This window comes from Dryobates pubescens, chromosome 18, assembly GCF_014839835.1.
Source record: "Dryobates pubescens isolate bDryPub1 chromosome 18, bDryPub1.pri, whole genome shotgun sequence".
NCBI lineage: Eukaryota > Metazoa > Chordata > Aves > Piciformes > Picidae > Dryobates > Dryobates pubescens.
The window spans coordinates 6,142,171-6,161,505 of NC_071629.1; the positions used below are offsets into that span (position 1 = coordinate 6,142,171).

Here is a 19,335-nt window from a genome sequence, read left to right on the forward strand (position 1 = left end):
CGAGCTGTTCCTCTGAAACCAAGGTAAGGCTGTGCTTGTGAATGAATTAAATATGACATTTCATTACTCAGATCAGATTTAACAGTGTCAAAATCTGTCTTTAAACCAGATCAAATTGCTCTTGAAGAATATGGAAAACCTCCTGCCCCCATTAGCTGTCCTGTGAGCTACTCGTTCCTTTATCGCTGCAGCCATGCTGGCTTTCTTCTCCTGACAAGCCTTTTAAGTGCTAATTGTTTCTAAAACATGCTGGTTTGGAAAGATTTTGTGTGTATGTGTAATTTACACAGCAAGTAACTACTCATGGCACACAGCTTTTCTCAATCATGCTGTGTACCACGTCAGCAGCTGGAATAAATGGGGAGGAAGGTGATTTACACATAGAATCGTTTGGGTTGGAAGAGACCTCCAAAGGTCATCTTGTCCAACTCCCCTGCAGTCAGCAGGGACATCCTCCACTAGATCAGGTTGCTCAGAACCTTGTCAAGCCTGACTTTGAATACCTCCAGGGACAGGGCCTCCATTATCTCCCTGGGCAACCTGTTCCAGCACCCTCAGGATAAAGAACTTGTTCCTAACATCCAATCTAAATCTACTCTTCTCTAATTTCAAACCATTGCCCCTCACCCAATCACTGCAGGCCTTTGCAAACAGTCCCTCTGCAGCCTTCTTGTAGCCCCTTTCAGGTACTGGAAGCCTGCTAATAGATCTCCCTGGAGCCTTCTCCAGGCTGAACAATCCCAGCTCCCTCAGCCTGTCCTCATAGCAGAGGTGTTCCGGCCCCCTGATCATTTTCATGGACCTGCTCTGGACCTGCTCCCTCAGGTTCATGCCTTTCCTGTATTGAGGGCTCCAGAGTTGTATGCAGTACTCCAGGGGAGGTCCTTCCAGAGCAATGTGGCAGAATCACCTCCCTCAGCCTGCTGGCCAGGCTTCTTTTGATGCAGGATGCCATTTGCACTCTGGGCTGCAAGTGCACGGCTGGCTCATGTCCAGCTTCTCATCCACCAGCAACCCCAAGTCCTTCTCTACAGGGCTGCTCTCAATCATCCCCCAACCTGGACTGATATCTAGGACTGCCCCAACTTAAGTGCAGGACCTAACACTCTGCCTTATGGGCCTGAGTTTCCTCTTCTATGTGACGCAGTTTCTTCCAAGCTGAGCTTGTATTTTCCATTTCTCTAGCCCTTGAAGATGGACCTTAAGGAACCATCTCACTGCCTGACCTTCCTGAAATCTACCAAGGATGACTTGCTTCATTTCCTGACTTGGAGGAAGCAAAGGGCCAAGTATTGGTAGCAACTGGGAGGTGTCACATGGGTTTAGTGAAATCTGAACTTTCATGGAATTATGCAGAAAAGGTGTAAGGAAACACATCTGAGCTGCAGGAATACTCTCTCCCCACCACTGGTAGATGCAGGTGACTGTATTCCTGATCATGTAGATGATCATGTTCCCTTTTCTGGTACCCCTTTCTCAGGTTAGCACCTCTCCTGAGCACAGATCTGATGGTTTCAGCAGGTGTCATAGTGAAGGAGAGCACTGCCCTGCTGTGATGCATGGTACAATAGGGCCCAGCTCACAGAAGGCAGGCCAAAGAAAGCTACCTCACAACAGGCTCATGAGATTGCTTCTGGACTTTTCCCATTTTTTGGCTATGCCCAACATAAGCTGCATAGCCTGCTCAAGCTCCTGATCACAAAGCATAATGGCAGCCTGGGCCCTGAATAGAAAAACAGAATAGAACTAACCAGGTTGGAAAAGACCTTTGAGATCATCGAGTCCAACCTATCACCCAACACCATCTAATCAACTAAACCATGGCACCAAGCACCCCATCCAGTCTTTCTAAACACCTCCAGGGATGGTGACTCCACCACCTCCCTGGGCAGCACATCCAATGGCCAATCTCTTTTTCTGCAAAGAACTTCTTCCTAACATCCAGCCCAAACCTCCCCTGGCGCAGCTTGAGACTGTGTCCTCTTGTTTTGGTGCTGCTTGCCTGGGAGAAGAGGCCAACCCCCACCTGGCTACAACCTCCCTTCAGGTAGTTGTAGACAGCAAGAAGGTCTGCCCTGAGCTTCCTCTCCTCCAGGCTAAGCAACCCCAGCTCCCTCAGCCTCTCCTCACAGGGCTGTGCTCCAAACCCCTCCCCAGCTTTGTTGCCCTTCTCTGGACACCTTCCAGCACCTCAACATCTTTCCTAAACTGAGGGGCCCAGAACTGGACACAGGACTCAAGGTGTGGCCTAATCAGTGCTGAGCACAGGGCACAATGACCTCCCTGCTCCTGCTGGCCACACTGTTCCTGATCCAGGCCAGGATGCCATTGGCCTTCTTGGCCACCTGGGCACACTGCTGGCTCCTGTTCAGCCGACTATTGACCAGTACCCCCAGGTCCCTGAAGAGCCTGCTGCAGTAAGAGAGGATGGGCCCTTCAGACTTGTGAAGTACTTTTTACCACCACCTGATGGGAATCAGCAATGCCTCTAATGGGCTGATGCTTTGGGTACCACTTGGTGCAAGCGGAGCGCTCCAGGAAGAACGCTCCACACATTCCATGGGGAGCTGCTGGAGGCTTGCAGCCACTCCATCCTCCTCAGTGCCACTGTCAGCTTTCTGGGCAGGTTGAAAACATTGTAGCCAGTAAAATCTACTTTATTTCCTTGACAGTCTTAACAATTATGCAAGAAAACTTAATTTGCCATCGCTTCCCCTGGAATTTCAGAGCAGGCCTGGGTGGGAAGATGAAAACTCAGGAAGGTTTTTGGTTCCGACAAAATCCCTAACGGCTGAGATGGGAACAGGATGGTTCGGGGGGAATCTTACAAGGAGTCAAAGGCTGGTGGTGCTGGGCAGGGGAGTTGTTTGGGAAGGGGAGATTTTCTAAAAAGTCATGTTAGAAGGCTTAAAAAAAAAAAAGCTGTCTGGTTCTTCTGGGAGGAGCTGAGAGAGCAGGCAGAGGGAATCGCCAGGTTCCATCGTCCCGACCGACAACTCACTACAACCGAAGGGATGCTGTTCTCTACGCTCCTTGAGAAGTCCATCTGGCTGGGCTCCAGTCCATTCCAGATGAGGATGCAGAGTGGCTAGAGATAGAGATAGGCAATCCAGTAGACAATGTTGAAGAGCAGGAAGGCGGTGGGGAAGAAGACGCGAGAGTAGGAGTCCAGGCGGGAGATGTGAATGCGGACTCTCCCCTCCCGCCACATTCCTGTCTGACAGTCCTCGATGCAGCAGAAGAACCTCTCACATTCCTTTCCTTCCAGGCAAGGGGAGCCAGGATCTTCATCCTCATCCTCCTCTATCTCTGGGGGCCAGTGCATGATGTTGTTGATGTTGATGGTGGTATAGGATGGCATCACCTGTGCACCAGCTGGAGGCTGTAATGAAAAAGGTGGATTAAAGGGAAGGAAAAGGCAACAAAACTTGTTCTAGACACCAAAACCAATCCAATTTGTAATAGATCAGTTCCCAGCACAGGTGCAGGTCAATGAAGTCATCCCTCCTTCTCTGCACTTGGTTGTAAGTCACCATTTTGGCATCGTGTAGGGACTGTGAGATTCCTCCCTGGCAGCCTAGGGCATAGCCTTAGTCAGCAAAGATCTAATTGCTCTGATTCCCCATGTCTGCCACTGACAGCATCTGTTTGGTGTCAGGTGTGCTAACCTTGTCTCTCATTCCCCTGTGCTCAGCTGTCTCTGAAGATGCAGCACACATTCCAGGTGTGCCTTCTGATTGCTTTCAATCGCTGGAGAAAAGCTGGGGAAAGGCTATGTGTGACTCATAACCTCTTGGTCCAGGTAGAAGCAGCCTACCATCAGCCTCATGGAAGCTCTCTCCATCTGTGCAGATACATGAGGCTGGGACAGAAGAGATCTGTCTTTTTGGGGGTTAGTTCTGTCCCAGTTCAGAAGCCTGCTTCAGATATGTGTTGGAATTACCTGACATGAGCTTGGGCAGATCTCAAGAGGATGATGACCACTTGGGTTTCATTATCCCCACACTCAGGTGGTCTTCTGATGGACAGATGACAAAAGAGAGTATATATTCCTGCATCTCTGTAACCTGTGATGCCTTTGTAATCCACAGAGTTCAAACTGGTACAGGTGGAAGAACCTGGATGTGGATCACCCTGCCTTAAAATGGACACGGTCACGGCAGTCATCCTAAACTGTACTGATCAAGTCTCCAGCAATTCTGAGGACAGCACAGGGTGCCTGGCTCTGACAGACACCTCCTTGTTTTAGGGGAGTCTCAGCTGCTTTTTCTGGTTGAGTCTCACCTTCCAGGTGCTTTGAGTGGTCTGCACACAGAGTGGTCTGAAGACCTCATGGTCAGGCACTTAACCATGTCAGCACTTTCCAGTGCAGACTCAAGTGGGCTATTTCTAATTAGCTTGGAGTTCTAACAGCATCCAGCTCTGGTGACCCCTTTACCTACCAGCCTGGCTTTCCTGTTGTTGTGCTCAAGTGGTTTCTTGTTTCCCACCAGGTAGTTGAGTGTAGCATACTCCATGAGAGCTGCAAAGACGAAGATGAAGCACACAGAGACAAAGAGGTCCATGGCTGTGATATAGGAGACACGGGGAAGGTGCTTGCGGGAGATGGTACTCAAGGTGGTCATTGTTAGCACAGTTGTGATACCTAAGAGAGAGAAGGAGTGATTTAAGTAATGAAGAGGAGCACTTCTGTCTGCTGCATGCATCCAGTCCTTAAAATATAGACTCACAGAATCATAGAATCAATAAGGTTGGAAAAGACCTCAAAGGTCATCAAGTCCAACCTGTCACCCAGCACCTCATGGCTACTAAACCATGGCACCAAGTGCCACGTCCAGTCCCCTCTTGAACACCTCCAGGGATGGTGACTTCACCACCTCCCTGGGCAGCACATTCCCATGGCTAACAACTCTCTCTGGGAAGAACTTTCTCCTCACCTTGAGTCTAAACTTCCCCTGGCACAGCTTGAGACTGTGTCCTCTTGTTCTGGTGCTGCTTGCCTGGGAGAAGAGACCAACCCCCACCTGGCTACAACCTCCCTTCAGGTAGTTGTAGAGAGCAATGAGGTCTCCCCTGAGCCTCCTCTTCTCCAGGCTAAGCAACCCCAGCTCCCTCAGCCTCTCCTCACAGGGCTGTGCTCGAGGCCTCTCCCCAGCCTCGTTGCCCTTCTCTGGACACATTCAAGAGTCTCAATTCCTCTGGCTGTCTGTTCCCATTTTTGATCTGCTCAGCCAGATTCTGGTCTTGAGGTGCCCTCTGACAAGTGGTATGGAAAAAAAAAAGCTGTTCCAAACCCAGATGTTATGCAGGCCACCAATACAGATGAGAGGAAATGGCCTCAAATTGCACCAGGGGAGGTTTAGATTGGATGTTAGAAGAAGGTTCTTCACTGAAAGGGTTCTCAAACACTGGGACAGGCTCCTCAGGGAGGTGGGTGAATCCCTGTCCCTGGAGGTATTTAAAAGACTCAAAGATGTGCTGCTGAGGGACATGGTTTAGTACCAGACTTGGCAGAGGTAGAAAATGGCTGGACTTGATGATCTTCAAGGTCTTTTCCAGCCAAAACAATTCTGTGATTCTATAAAGGAGCAGGGAATCTGGACTCTGCTTAAAGCTGTGCACAGGAGCAACTGCTCACATGAGGGGAGGAGAGTTCAAAGGAAGGACATGCTAAGAGACAACGGTTGGCTTTGGGCAGGCAATGGGTGAGCTGGGAATCAGTTGGCAAAGTCCAGCTGAGTCAGCAATAAGCATGGCAATGTCTCAGATGACACAGGACTGCTATTTCTGTCTGATGTGAATCAGAGCTGGAAAGCAAAGGCATTCCAGGCAAACCTTCTTGTTCTCCTATTGTCTTTGAACATTTACTCCCAGGATCAATTCAGCCCAATGCAAAGCTCATCACAGAAGCATAAAATAGTTTGAGCTGGAGGGGACCTTTAAAGGTCATCTAGCCCAACCCCCTAGCAATAAGCAGATGGGATATGTTTCCTACATATCTGAAATGCCAATGGAACTGCTCCAGTTGACATCTCTCTGCTGTAGGCTGGTGGCCTCAAAATGTGCTGGGAATCATCTGGATTGAGTACAACAGGAGCTGTAGAGCGAGTACATCACCCTTGGTGTGCTGAGGTCCCTTCCCACAGGGAGGGGAAATTTGGCTTTGTTTTTTGAGACAGCCACCATAGTGGTGTCAGCTGTGCAGAACATTTTGCCTCTTGCTGTTCATTCCTTTCCCAGCCACTGACTATGGTGCACCCTCACCTCCACTGGAAATGACATGCCACTCCTCCTCCTGCTCTGTCCATGGAAACCAGATAAATTTGCATTGAGAGGGAGGTGGGGAAAGATGGTCAGAATGGATAGGCTCTGAATGGCCCTTCCTGATGCTGCTGGCCCCTTGCCTCTCCCTCCCCAAGAGGCCTGCAGGCAAGGCTGGAAATGCTACCTCCAATTAAGTGGAAAGTCAGCAAGGCTGAGGGGAAGGACAGTGCTGTGAAGCTGAGGTTGCTGCAAAATGCAGATGCAGCCAAATTGCATTAAAGATTTGTAAAGACCTCTGGAGTGCCTATCAGAGCAGAGTTCAATCAACAAACTTTCTTTCCACCTCAAAGAACCACTGCAGGTTGCTGAGCAAATCTTAACAATAGACAGAGATGTTGCCACATCCTGGACTCTCCTGTGGTGTGACCAAAAGAGAAAGGCTGTTCCTACAGAGCTTCCACATACTGCTGGAGCTTGAGACTCTATGGATGCAGCTGAGCAACTTTGCTCATTAACCTACAGCCTTCAGTGTTTCAATGCCACAGCTTACCCCTTCCCTCCTCCTTCCTGTGCTAGAGAGTATCACACTGTCAGCTTGGAAGAGGATGTGTATCCAGGTCTCAGATCAAGGTATGAGAGTGTTGTGTTATCCTGAAATACTCCAGTAGCCCAGGCCAGCACAGCTCAAGATTCAGTTGTGCTTCAGGATAGTGTCAGAAAGATGGAGAAATGGAATAGCTTCCATTAATCACAGAATCACAGAACATTAGAGGTTGGAAGGGACCTTCAGAGGTTATCCAGTCCAACCCCGCTGCCAGAGCAGGATCACCTGGAGTAGGTCACACAGGAATGCATCCAGGCAGGTTTTGAATGCCTCCAGTGAAGGAGACTCCACAGCCTCTCTGGGCAGCCTGCTCCAGGGCTCTGTCACCCTCACAGTGAAAAAGTCTTTCCATATGTTCATAAGGAACCTCCTCTGCTCCAGCTTGCACCCACTGCCCCTTGTCCTATCATTGCACATCACTGAGAAGAGTCTGGCTCCATCCTCCCAACACTGCCCTGCACATCTTCATCAATGGGAATGAGGTCACCCTGCATAATGCCTGAAAATGGCAAAGTGCTTTAGGAGATTCTGTACTCCAGCACTGCCAGGCTGCTAGCACTGGTTCAACAAGCATCAGACATGCAACATCTCTCTTACCCAGAGATGTCCTGGCTGGTGTAGAGTCTCTCTTGATCCAGAAGGAAACCCAGGAAAGAACAACAGTCAGGATGCAGGGAATGTAGGTCTGGATGGCAAAATAACCCATACGTCTGCTTAGGTCAAAGGAAACTGTCATCACCATGTACTCCCCTAGGAAGGAACAAGAGACATTGGAATAGAATAGCATAGAATAAGAATAGAATTAACCTGGTTGGAAGAGACCTTTGAGATCATTGAGTCCAACCTATCACCCAACACCATCTAATCAACTAAACCATGGCACCAAGAGCCCCATCCAGTCTCTTCCTAAACACCTCCAGTGATGGTGACTCCACCACCTCCCTGGGCAGCACATTCCATTGGCCAATCTCTCTTTCTGGGAAGAACTTCTTCCTAACATCCAGCCTAAACCTCCCCTGGCACAGCTTGAGACTGTGTCCTCTTGTTCTGGTGCTGGTTGCCTGGGAGAAGAGACCAACCCCCACCTGGCTACAACCTCCCTTCAGGTAGTTGTAGAGAGCAGTAAGGTCTCCCCTGAGCCTCCTCTTCTCCAGGCTAAGCAACCCCAGCTCCCTCAGCCTCTCCTCACAGGGCTGTGCTCCAGACCCCTCCCCAGCTTTGTTGCCCTTCTCTGGACACCTTCCATCATCTCAACATCTTTCCTTAACTGAGGGGCCCAGAACTGGCCACAGGACTCAAGAATCACACATGGCTTCCTAAAACACCCAAACCAGCACAGTTCAGAATTTGGAGTGTCTCTGATGATCTTTTGTTGTTGTTTTAAGAGCCTGGCTGGTTGGTTTTATGGCTGGCATTGTGGCTGCCCAGATTGTGTGGCTGGCTATGTAGGCTGGGTGTCGTATTGATGTCATGGTTGGCTTGATGATTTTGTGGCTAATGGACTCTGTGGCTACCCAGTTGGCTCTGTAGCTTTCTGACTTAATGTCTTTGTGACCAGTTTCAGAGCTGATTTTGTGGTTGTCCAACTGGCTATCCATCTGGCTGCTTATGTGGCCGCTAGGATGCATTAGTGGAACACTGGAGCAGGTTGCCCAGGGAGGTAGCTGAGGACCCATCCCTGGAGATATTCAAGGTCAGGCTCAACAGGGCTCTGAGCAACCTGCTCAGAGGATGTTCCTGCTGACTGCAGTGGGGCTGGACTAGCTGATCTTTGGAGGTCCCTTCCAACCCCAACCATTCTATGATTCTCTATTGATGTTTGTACCCTTGCATACAGTGATGCTGTTGGGTTTTTTCCTTCCCTGATGTTGCTAAGGAGCAGATGTGATCTCCTCTGTACGCGATCTTCTTGCAAGCAAGAGAGTATTCATCTGACTGCAGCTGACTGCTGCAAGGATTTCTTTTGCACAGAAGCTATTGAGCTGTAACAGGCTACATGGCCTGGCTTGCTAACTACCTGGGCTGTGACAAAGGAGGTGTCCTTCAATCACTTCCATTGAGACTCTGGCTCTGCTCTTGGAAAAGGCATGTGGCACTGTACATCCTAATTTCTCATTTGGCAGCTTGAAGCTCAGGCTCTTCCTCTTTTTCAGAGGCTCCTAGTGAGTACTGGAAGAAAGCCACCTGACAGCTCTAGCATTAAGATGGAGCTTGCAAGCAATTACCCAAAAAGAGAATTACAAACATCAGACAGCCACTGGTGCATTCCAGGCACTTTCACTGCACCAATTCTTGCCTGGGTTTGCGCTGCCTTCCTACCCCCATTAGAGGCTGCCTGCTAGAGTTGGCAGCAGCAGCTTTCTGCAGAGGGAGAGGAGTACTATCTGACCTTGCCTCTTCAGAGGGCTTAAAAATACAAGCTCATCCAACCTGCAGGAATTCAAAGAGGCTTTTCTCAGCTGTCTGTGGGAAAGAAAGGGGATGTGAGCTATTATTAGGAGGAGGAGCTGAAGGGCCTCTATTCTGTGGTTTCTTCACACATGCAGCCTTGTTCCTGTCTCTTAAAGCATAATTCAAGTGCTCATCAGCCCCACACTTTGCAGGACTTTACAGAACCTGGAAGTTCTGATTTCCTGCTCCCTGTTCCAATGACAAGCATCACCCAGGGAATGCACACACTGCTGCAAGAGGGGAGCTGAGCTGCATCTCCTCTCCCTCCTGACTTCAGTCAGGGATAGCTTCATTCACATCAGCGTTGCCACCTATTAGTTAACAGATGTCAATGGTTAGGGGCTCCCCCTGCTACATCTTCCATTCACCCTTCATCTCCATCACTTCTGCTTCATCTAGCAAGGATCCATCCCTTCATTCTTATGTTTTCCTAACTGCACTCTTGTGACCTTCCTTCTCCCCGCACTGTGCAGCTGTGTTGTGTCCTTTGCCTCCCAGGAGGTCTCCATCCCACTGGCATTTCTGTGGACTGTCTCCCTTTGCCTCACCTGCCCCAGTCCTGAGAACTTCTGAGGTGTTCCTCAGCCCTGTGAAGTCAAACTGATAGAGCCTCCAGGTGCGCTGGTCGGAGACCTCGATGGAGTAGCGCCTCCAGCGATAGACAATCTCCTCCCTCGGGTAGCCGTCTGGGAAAAGGGGCAAGGACATCAATGAGAGAGTACATCTTGTGCCTCCACCTCATGCACCACCCTGACTGGCCTCTCGCTCTGCCAGCTTTGTAAGCAGGGTGCTCTCAGGCAGCTGCTTCTGGTGCCTTTTATTTAGCCTCCCTGAGGCATCCTTGCCTGCAATGGCAGCAGGAACAGCATCTCCCCTTGTGGGTGCTTCAAACACTAGGGCTGGGAAAAGCAATGCCACAAATAGAGACTTCCTAAGAATTGCACTGGTGGGAATGAGACTTGGATTGGTGTAAGAGGACTCCCTCAAGCTGAAATCCTTCAGGGTTTTGGCTTGCTGGGGCAGGATGAGGCCTTTGCTGCTGCATATGACAACCTTCCCTGGCATGAGGACACCAAGGAATACAAATCTGCCAGCAAGAGAGGTAGCTTGGCTGTGGCTGCTCTGTCTCTGTACCTCTTGCCCTGGGAACTGATCTATGTATGGAAGGAAAGGGGTGCATTTTCCTGCCTCCTGCAGGCTTGGAGAACAGCTTCTCCTGGTTCTGGCTTACTTGACAAAGAATCAAGCCTACTGTGAAGCAAAAACCTCAACATCTACAGGAGTTCCTCAGAGGAGGAAAGGAGCAAGAGCTTGGCAGCTAGAAGTGTATTTCTAATTATCAAGCATGCATGGCATGTACTGTTAATTAGCAAAGAACGAGAGATGGTGGGAGATGAGGGGATGGTATCTCCCCAGCATGCTGCCTCCCTCTAAAGCACCTCAGAGCCAAGTGATCTGCATCTCTTCAGTGGCAGGAGAAGCAGGAGATGTGAACTGGAGCTGAGATGACTAAATGAGATTTCCAACCAACGCATGAGGACAGGAATCTTTTGGTGCAGAAAGGCTCCCTGCAAAATTACCAGTGGAGATGTGCCAAAAGCTGCAGCCCTCTTTGCTGATGAGAATGAACGAGTGGGGACTGAGGGGGGAGGTCTGGGTATCCCTCTTCTAGCCTTGGGCCTGTCTTTGGTCTGAGATCTGGAAAGCCAAGCTGTCCCCCTCAGAGAACAGAAGGGAGAAGATTGAAGGCAGGACAGATACCATTTCTGCCAGCTAGAGGGATATATTCTGTCTAGAGTGACCAGAAAGTCAGTGAAATAATCACCTCCAACAATTAAGGAGAAACTCAGAGGTGCTGTGAATCTCTCCCTGAAGGCCTCTGCTAGTCCAGTAGTGGGAGGATGCTTCAGAGCATGATGAGTAATGGCCCAGGAAGATAGTCCTAGAGATTGGGTGAAAAATGTAGCTAAAAGGGAGGATGATCTCTCCAGAAGAGCTTTGCTCTACTAAGGTTTTGCTACTTGCCTGCCAAAACCATTTTAAAAATACATATACTCACAGCTGGAAAAAACCAAAGGGCAGGAGTGAGTGTCCATGGGGAAATTCTGCAGCTGGAGCAGACATTCAGCCTCAATTGTCAGCCTGGGAGACGAAGAGAGAGAGGGGAGACTGAGATCTTGTGCTGGGGGAAGGCGGTTTGATTCCAGCACCGCCAGGTGACGGGGGGGATCCTCGCTTCCTTGAGACAAACACTCATGTCCTGAGGATCACTCTGTCTGCAGGAGCATTTCAAACCAGCAGCAAAACCAAGCACATCTGTTTGGGTATTTGTGAAGTGAGAAAACCCATCTAATTTTCACATTCTCAAAGCTTTTTTTCCTTTGGTTGTTGTTTAGTGAGATTTTCCAATTCATTTCTGAGATCCAGAATTTATGAGAACTAAAGCCAAATGCTCCCTCCCAGAAGGAAGTCTCCGAAACTGAGCCCATGAACTTTTGGGTTAGGTTTGACTACTAGATATACCATGAGGATGGTGGACCACTGGAACAGGTTGCCCAGGGAGGCATCTCCATCCCTGAAGATATTCAAGGTCAGGCTCGACAAGACTCTGAGCAACCTGACCTAGTGGAGCATGCAGGGGAAGAGATGACCTTTGAAGGTTCCTTCCAATCTGAACCAGTCTATCATTCTGTGAGTCTGTGGTAAGGAGAAACTGTTTGATTTTTGGATGTGATGGGCTATGCCCATCCTGAAAGCAGGGCAGGGGACTTGTGAGAGCCTTGCTCTCCCTGGAGGGTGTTTTCCCCCTGGGGAACTGAGTCAGTCTCTTCCACTCCCCCTCCCTGTCCAGCAAGCTTATAAAAAGGAAGAGACTGCAGCCATTTTCTCTCTCTTTGGCTTCTGCCTTGCCTGGACAAGAGGACTGCTGCTTGCTTCCTGATTCTCTGCCACATGGTTAGGCCTTCTCCTGCTCCCTGCTACATCCATGCCTATTGAAAGGATTGGTTTAGTATACATATTTTTCCCCATCCATCCTTGTTCCTTACCCTTGTGAACCCTTCCTGTTATTGTTATATCTATCTAAATATATTGTTTAAAGAAAACTTTTACCTCTCTACTTCCAAACCGACTCCAAATTATTTCTTGGTAGATTTGCTCCTTCCCTTTCTTTTCTTTTCCTCTCAATTGGGAAAGGAGGAGGGGGGAGGGCGGGGGAGGAATTCTCAGCTTCGGCCCCCATCTGAGCTCCTAAATCCTAGTTAAGGCTCAGACCACCACACTGGGAAAAAAGCTTTCACCCTGGGAAGAGGAAACCCATTCTGCAACCAGTACTGCACGTGTAGTCCCACCAGCACCGGGAGACATCTCGACTACTCTGCTGCGGGCCACCCGTAAACCTCCTCTGCTTTGACCAGCTCCTTGTTCCCTCACCTCAGCAGCCAGCTACAGCGCCTGCTGGATGTACCTGAGCGTGTAGAGCACTTTTCCATCATTCCAGATGCGGAGGAGCTGGTTGGGAGTGGTTATCCAGTGGGAATCAGCCCGCTTGGAGTTCCTAAAAAAGGTATCTGGGATCCAGATGCGGCTCACCATGTTGGTGTTCAGCGTGAGGGCCTTCAGGGTGCTGTTGAAACGAAGGCGCCGGTCATACCACGTCTGAGCAAAGAAGATGTCAATTGTGTACTCCTGTGAGAGAGAAAGAACACAGCTGGCTGAGAGGGCTTCAGGCCAAGCACAGCCCCATCCTCTACCCTGCAGCCCACCATTTTGGGGCCACAGCCAGAATGTTTGCTTTTTATATCTGGCAGCAGGTGTTGGTGACCACTGGCAGCTTTCCAGGCTCCTCTCTAGCTCAGGGTCAGGACATCCATGGTACACTTAGGAAGAGCTAAAGACTGGAAGGCTGAGCCATAGCATGTTTGGCCTGATCCATGCCTGGAAAGTCAAAACCGTGCGAACAATGGCTCGAGCTTCCTCCTGATAGACAACTTGAGCCAAGCATTCCTTTTAAGCACAGGCATGAAGGGGTAGTGTTGGACACTGGCTGAATCCAGTCCGAAGTTCAGCTACACCTTTCCAACACAGACAGGAGAAGCTGCTCAGCAGCTTACCAGAGAAGGCAAGCAGACAGCTCTATCTGTTATTTATCAGGATACAGCCAGTGCTTCATACATCTCAACTGTATGTGCAGCAAGAGTAGTGCTGTGCATGAACCCAGTGAGAAGCCATCCCACGCTGCAGGACTTACCCTGAAAACAATTTACATGAAAAGCTGGGGCACTGTGGGCTCTTGAGCAGAGAGCCCTTGCTGAAGGTTAGAAAAGGAAGCTGGGGCAGGAGCTGCTGTGACCCCAGATCTTGGTGCAACCAGTCCAAAATTGTGAGGCTTTTGCAGATAGAAGACAGTTTTCATTGTAATGAAGACCTTCAGTTTTGGTGGGAGAGAAGGTGTCCTAATTCTCCCATAACTAGCATTTCTGGGAGGCATCTGCTTTCTGGATTGGACTGCCAGGCCACATCATTAGCCCACCATTCTGCTGCTTGCTGCTGCAAGACAATTTGCTCCTTACACTCTTCTTCGGCTTGCCTGTGAAGGTGCTAATTAGTGCCATGCAGGAGCGTGTCTGGTACTCAGTGGCTGCCTGAACCAGACCCCCAGATACAGTTCCACCAGCCCATACTAGAGGCTGTCACCTGCTCCTGACAGCTCCTCTCACACTTGGACTTTACTCTCTTTTACTCCTGTTAAACCCCCATGATCATGGAGGCTTCGTCTCTCCCTCTCTCCTCTGGGCAGAGAAGAACAATGTCTGACTTTGCCATCTCTCCCTCTCATTCTCCTCCCCTCTCTATTGATTTATCTTGGTGGAATTTTTATGACTGCAGCACACCCTCCCTCTGCTGCCCTTGCTGCCGGTTCAGAGCTGACTTCCCAAGCCATGCTGTTAAAATAGATGCAGCACTCTTGGCATGCTTCCTTGGACAGCATGTCCCGCCGGGGGCAGGCAGAGCAGGGCAGCACACGACTCCCTGCTTCATTTTCCTCGCCCTTGCTCCACTGTCAGCCAACCAGTGATGAGTGATTGGTACCAAAAATGTCCTTTGCATAGGAATGAGATCATAGGGAAAGAGCATTTGCCATGGAGCGGTCAAGTCAGTCTCTGGGCTGATCCTTCACCCCGGTTAGGCAGAAGGATGAGCAAAGATGACAGGGAGGAGGCTGCAACGTCTCTGTAAATGGGGACAGATGCAGCATGTTCAGATTGATGCCATTGCCTCTGCAGCTCCTTCAAGACAGAGGTGAATCACACAGCCCAGCAGCAGCCCTCAAAGCCCAGTGCACAAGCATGGCCACTGCCCAAAACCAGGAGATGGGAAGAGCCCCTTCCAGCATCTGGATCACACCGGGCACTGCTTGGACACAGGCCACGTGGTGATGAACGCATGGACCAGGTTGTGAAACGGTGACACAGAGCCCACAGGTGGGCAAAGGAGCACTGGCCCAGCAGGTACGAGATGTGACAATGGCAACCCAAGGAGACAAGGGATATGGGGAGGGCTGACTTTATCCTGCTTGGGGTCATTTTTGCTTTCCTTGACAGCTGTTGGGGCCAAAATGACACAACAGGTGACATATTCTCCCCTCCCTGTGCAAACCCCTGCCTCAGCCAGTATGACTCTACACTGCTCCTCCTAAGTGGTTTCCCTGGGAGGAGAAAGCAATCAAAACCGCACTGAGAAACCCAGGTTAGATGTCACTATCACTTCCTGACTCCTAACTGGAATCACTTGTGAGATCTCACTCCTTTGCTGGCTGCTCAGGTTAGATGTCCTGCTGTAAAGTTCAGCATTCAGGCCTGGGATGACCATTGCTAACTTTTCGAGAGAGTGGAGGGTCAGCTGTCCCAGGGATTTAGTATTTGTTGTCGAGCTCAGGCTTTCAGAAGGGATCAGCATTAAAGAGCTCCAACTGTGCTGTTCACAGGCAGCCTTTGCAAAAGGTGCAGTGCACGAGTCACTGAGCTCTTCTGAAATATCTGAGCTGTTATTGTCACTGTCCTGTGGTTTGATCTAATTTCAGTGGCTATTATTAGCAGAGCTATTCACGAAGAAGAACTTACTCGCTGAGCTGGTTCCCTTGCCTTTGGGTGGGGAACTCATTGGGAAATGCTGGCATTTACAAATGTGTTTTCATTCAGAATTATCTGAGGCAAGAACATCTACACAAAAATGCTCCAGCCTTTGGGAGCTCTATTCCCCCCGCTGATTTTCTCCCTTAGCCAGCTTAGCACAACAGTTTCTGAGGACTTCTCTCCTCAGGTGAGGTTGGTGTTGATGCTGAGGAACCTTGCACGACTGCAGCTCTACACCGGTCAGATGTGGGACAGTGCTCAGATCTTTCTCTGAGCATTAATCAGATCCCACTTAGCTGCAGGCATCTGACCAAGGTGATAAAAATAGAACTCATAGTCAAAACACCTTCTACAGAGTCACTGGAGAGGGGTAGGCAATTCTTGAAGGAGATCCCAATATAGAATAGAATTAACCAGGTTGGAAAAGACCTCTGAGATCATCAAGTCCAATCAATCACCCAACACCATCTAATCAACTAAACCAAGGCACCAAGTGCCCCATCCAGTCTCTTCCTAAACACCTCCAGGGATGGTGACTCCACCACCTCCCTGGGCAGCACATCCCAATGGCCAATCTCTTCTTCTGTGAAGAACTTCTTCCTAACATCCAGCCTAAACCTCCCCTGGCACAGTTTGAGACTGTGCCCTCTTGTTGAAGCAGTCTCAGTTGTCTTCTGGAAATGCCTCACACTCTTACTGACCTTAGAAGAGTTCAGGCCAATCAAAGCTGAATTACTGAAGTTTGGCAGGATGAGCTCAGCCTAAAAATTAGGGCAGTGCTGCTTCCTGAACTCCTGCACCACTGCAGTTTCTCTCTGCCTGATTCATTCCCAAGCTTTAGAAAAACACTTCCCAATACCTCAATTTCTCCATGTGGAAAAAGGTTATTGTGAAATATGCCTCTGACATTACTGTACCATCTGCTAGGCAGCACATGGAGGTGGTTAGCTTCTCTGCAAAAGAATGGGCTTTTTTAGTGCTCTTAACAGAAGGAGCTAGCAGAGGAAGAGGAATTGCTCTAGCAGCTAGGTCACACCATGTGGATCACACCTAGGGAAGCACACACATGTTGGCATGAACACAATATGGCATCAGGCTTCAGCCGGGAAATAACAAACCAAACTACCTGGGAGGCAAACACTGGAGACTGCCTGCTCTAAGTACTGCCCACATGTCTGAGTTTAGCCAGTGCTGAGGAGTGCCCTGCAGTGTCACAGCTGCTAGCTAGATGGGCCTGTGTCCAGCTCAGCCTTTCAACGTGCCCCCACGGGCCCTCGGTCACCATCACCACCTGGCACTGCCGCACGTCACCGAGCAGCCCTCACTTCCCTTGTGGGGGCACTACAGATGTTGGTGGAAACCCAGTTCCAGAAAATCTGAAAACATTTAGTGAAACAAACCCCAGGCCTGGAAATGACCATTTGTGGCAACAAATAGAATAGAATGGAATAGAATAGAATGGAATAGAATAGAATAAACCAGGTTGGAAGAGACCTTTGAGATCATTGTGTCCAACCTAGCATCCAACACCACCTAATCAACTAAACCATGGCACCAAGCACCCTATAAAGTCTCCTCCTGAACACCTCCAGTGATGGTGACTCCACCACCTCCCCAGGCAGCCCATTCCAATCACTCTCTCTGTGTAAAACTTCCTCCTAACCTCCAGCCTAAACCTCTCCTGGTGCAGCCTGAGACTGTGTCCTCTTGTTCTGGTACTGGTTGCCTGGGAGAAGAGACCAACCTCTGCCTGTCTACAACCCCCCTTAAGGTAGTTATATAGAGCAATAAGGTCACCCCTGAGTCTCCTCTTCTCCAGGCTAAGCAACCCCAGCTCCCTCAGCCTTTCCTCATAGGGCTTGTGTTCCAAGCCCCTCCCCAGCTTTGTTGCCCTTCTCTGGACACCTTCCAACAAGTGAACATCCTTCCTAAACTGAGGAGCCCAGAACACAGAGCTGACAAGAATCATTCCTCTTGGAAGAAAAACATAAAGCAACAATTAAAAGATTTTACTGTGCTGCTGTCCTGGTTTCCACTAGGATGGAGCATGAGGGCATGAAGACTTGCTGGGCTTATAATATAGGATAATAATAATAAATCAGTGAATATAATAATAACAATAACAATAAAAAGCTGGGCTAGAGTTAATTTGCTCCCTTTGGAGGTGGTGCAGTGCTGTGGTTTGGACTCGGTGTGAGGACAGCGCTGGTCACACACTGATGTTTTTTGGTTGTTGCTAAGTAGCTCTTAGAGCCTAAGTGAAGAACCTTTCAGTTTCCTGTGCTCTGCCAGCCAGCAGGTGCAGGAGGAGCTGGGAGGGGGCACAGCCAAGACAGCAGATCCAAATTAGCCCAAGGGATGCTCCACAACACAGAACATCACGCTCAGTGTATCAACTGAGCAGTTGCCTCAGGCATCAGTCAGTGGGTGGTGAGCAACTAACTGCATTGTGCCTCATTTATCTTTTATTGTGTTTTATTTCCCTCTTTGCTTTCTATATTAATTATTATTACTACAGTGTTTTATTTTAGTTATTAAGCTGGTTTTGTTTCATCTCACAAGTGTTACTTTCCTCCCCCCCCCCCCCCCCCCCCCCCGATTCTCCTCCTCATCTCACTGGGATAAACGAGTGGCTGCATGGTGCTTAGTTGATGGCTGGGGTTAATCTAAGAGAACTCTCAAACCCTTTCATTTTTAACAGCATAGTTTGCATGGAAAGCTAGGGAATTTCCATAAGTAATTGAAGGATAACTTCAAATAGCCCCCTACATTTTCAATCTGAAAGCAAATAAACAGGTTCAGAAACCAACCTGTCCCCAGCCCAGGAGAGCTGGGAGCTCGCCACTCTTCTCACTGTGTGATACCCTAAGACTTGCTCTTCTGGTTATCCCAGCCCCAGCCACTCTGCCCCAACCTTCATGTCCCTGGAGCACGCCCCTGCTCCCCATCCTGATGTCCTGGCATAGCAAGGGCATCCAACCTGGCCCAAGTTAGCTCATCCTTGTGCCTACTCTCTCACCTCTGTGTGTATGTGCACACACATGGGGAATCAGCCCATATTTCCAGTTGGATTTGGCCCCAGGAGCTCTACTCCAGACTAACCTCCATGCTTGGGTTCAGAGCAGATACGAGTTAGGGCTACCCAGTTTCAGGCTAGCAGCTTCAACTCACAGGCTTAGCCTGACACAACTTGAGAGTAGCAGTTTGTATTTTCAGATTACCTTATACACAAAATAAGCACAGCTGTGCACTGCCAGAAGATCCTTTTCAAAGGGCTTAAAGCAAGTTTGTGTGTGTGCAGTTCAGCCAAGGATGCAATTAGGGGGATACAGGGGAGTTGGTACTCTGTGGTCCCTCTCTCTCCATCTATGAGCTTCTTAGTGTTATCTAAGAGCTCAGCTTTCTGACAAATGCCAAAGAGAGAAACTAAGCTATGAGATGAGGATGGCTTAGATGTCTTCCTGAACATTAAGGATTTAAAGGTGTTTTCCTGCAACTTCTCCTACATTCAACACCAACAAGAAAACCTCCAAATAAAGGAGGCACAGGCCTGGAAATAGGTTCCTCCCTTTGCCTCTGCTGAAGAGACAGTTTGGAAGAATCCAAATAGCAGTGGGGCTGAGTGATCAATAGCCTAGGCAATCTTCTTCCAGAGCTCATTCTTCTGATATTTGTTTTTATTCATAGAGTCCACTTCCCTCTGCACCTCCCAGCAAGTCCCTTGCTGCAGTACAGTAATGCAGACTTCTTTCTGAGAAGCATGGCCAGCATATCATGTGGGCTGAGGTGAATCTGATGGCTGCAAGCTGTCAGCTCCAGAGCTAGGCACGGTTAAATATCAAGGGAAAACTCTCTGGGGTGCTGCAAGTCAAGAAAACCTCA

The 19,335-nt window shown here is 49.3% G+C and overlaps 1 protein-coding gene across 1 annotated transcript in view; it reads right to left on the bottom strand.

Annotated features, from left to right (window-relative positions):
* Positions 1-2,303: 2,303 nt before the first annotated feature.
* Positions 2,304-19,335, bottom strand: part of LOC104306375 (gamma-aminobutyric acid type A receptor subunit epsilon) — a 39,206-nt gene continuing 22,174 nt past the window's right edge. The window contains exons 4-9 of the mRNA XM_054169425.1: positions 12,786-13,006; positions 11,379-11,461; positions 9,868-10,005; positions 7,466-7,618; positions 4,443-4,645; positions 2,304-3,382 (exon numbers count right to left, since the gene is read on the bottom strand). Of these exons, the coding sequence (XP_054025400.1) occupies positions 3,089-3,382; positions 4,443-4,645; positions 7,466-7,618; positions 9,868-10,005; positions 11,379-11,461; positions 12,786-13,006 (1,092 nt within the window). The 3' untranslated portion in view covers positions 2,304-3,088. The remainder of the gene's footprint in view (positions 3,383-4,442; positions 4,646-7,465; positions 7,619-9,867; positions 10,006-11,378; positions 11,462-12,785; positions 13,007-19,335) is intronic.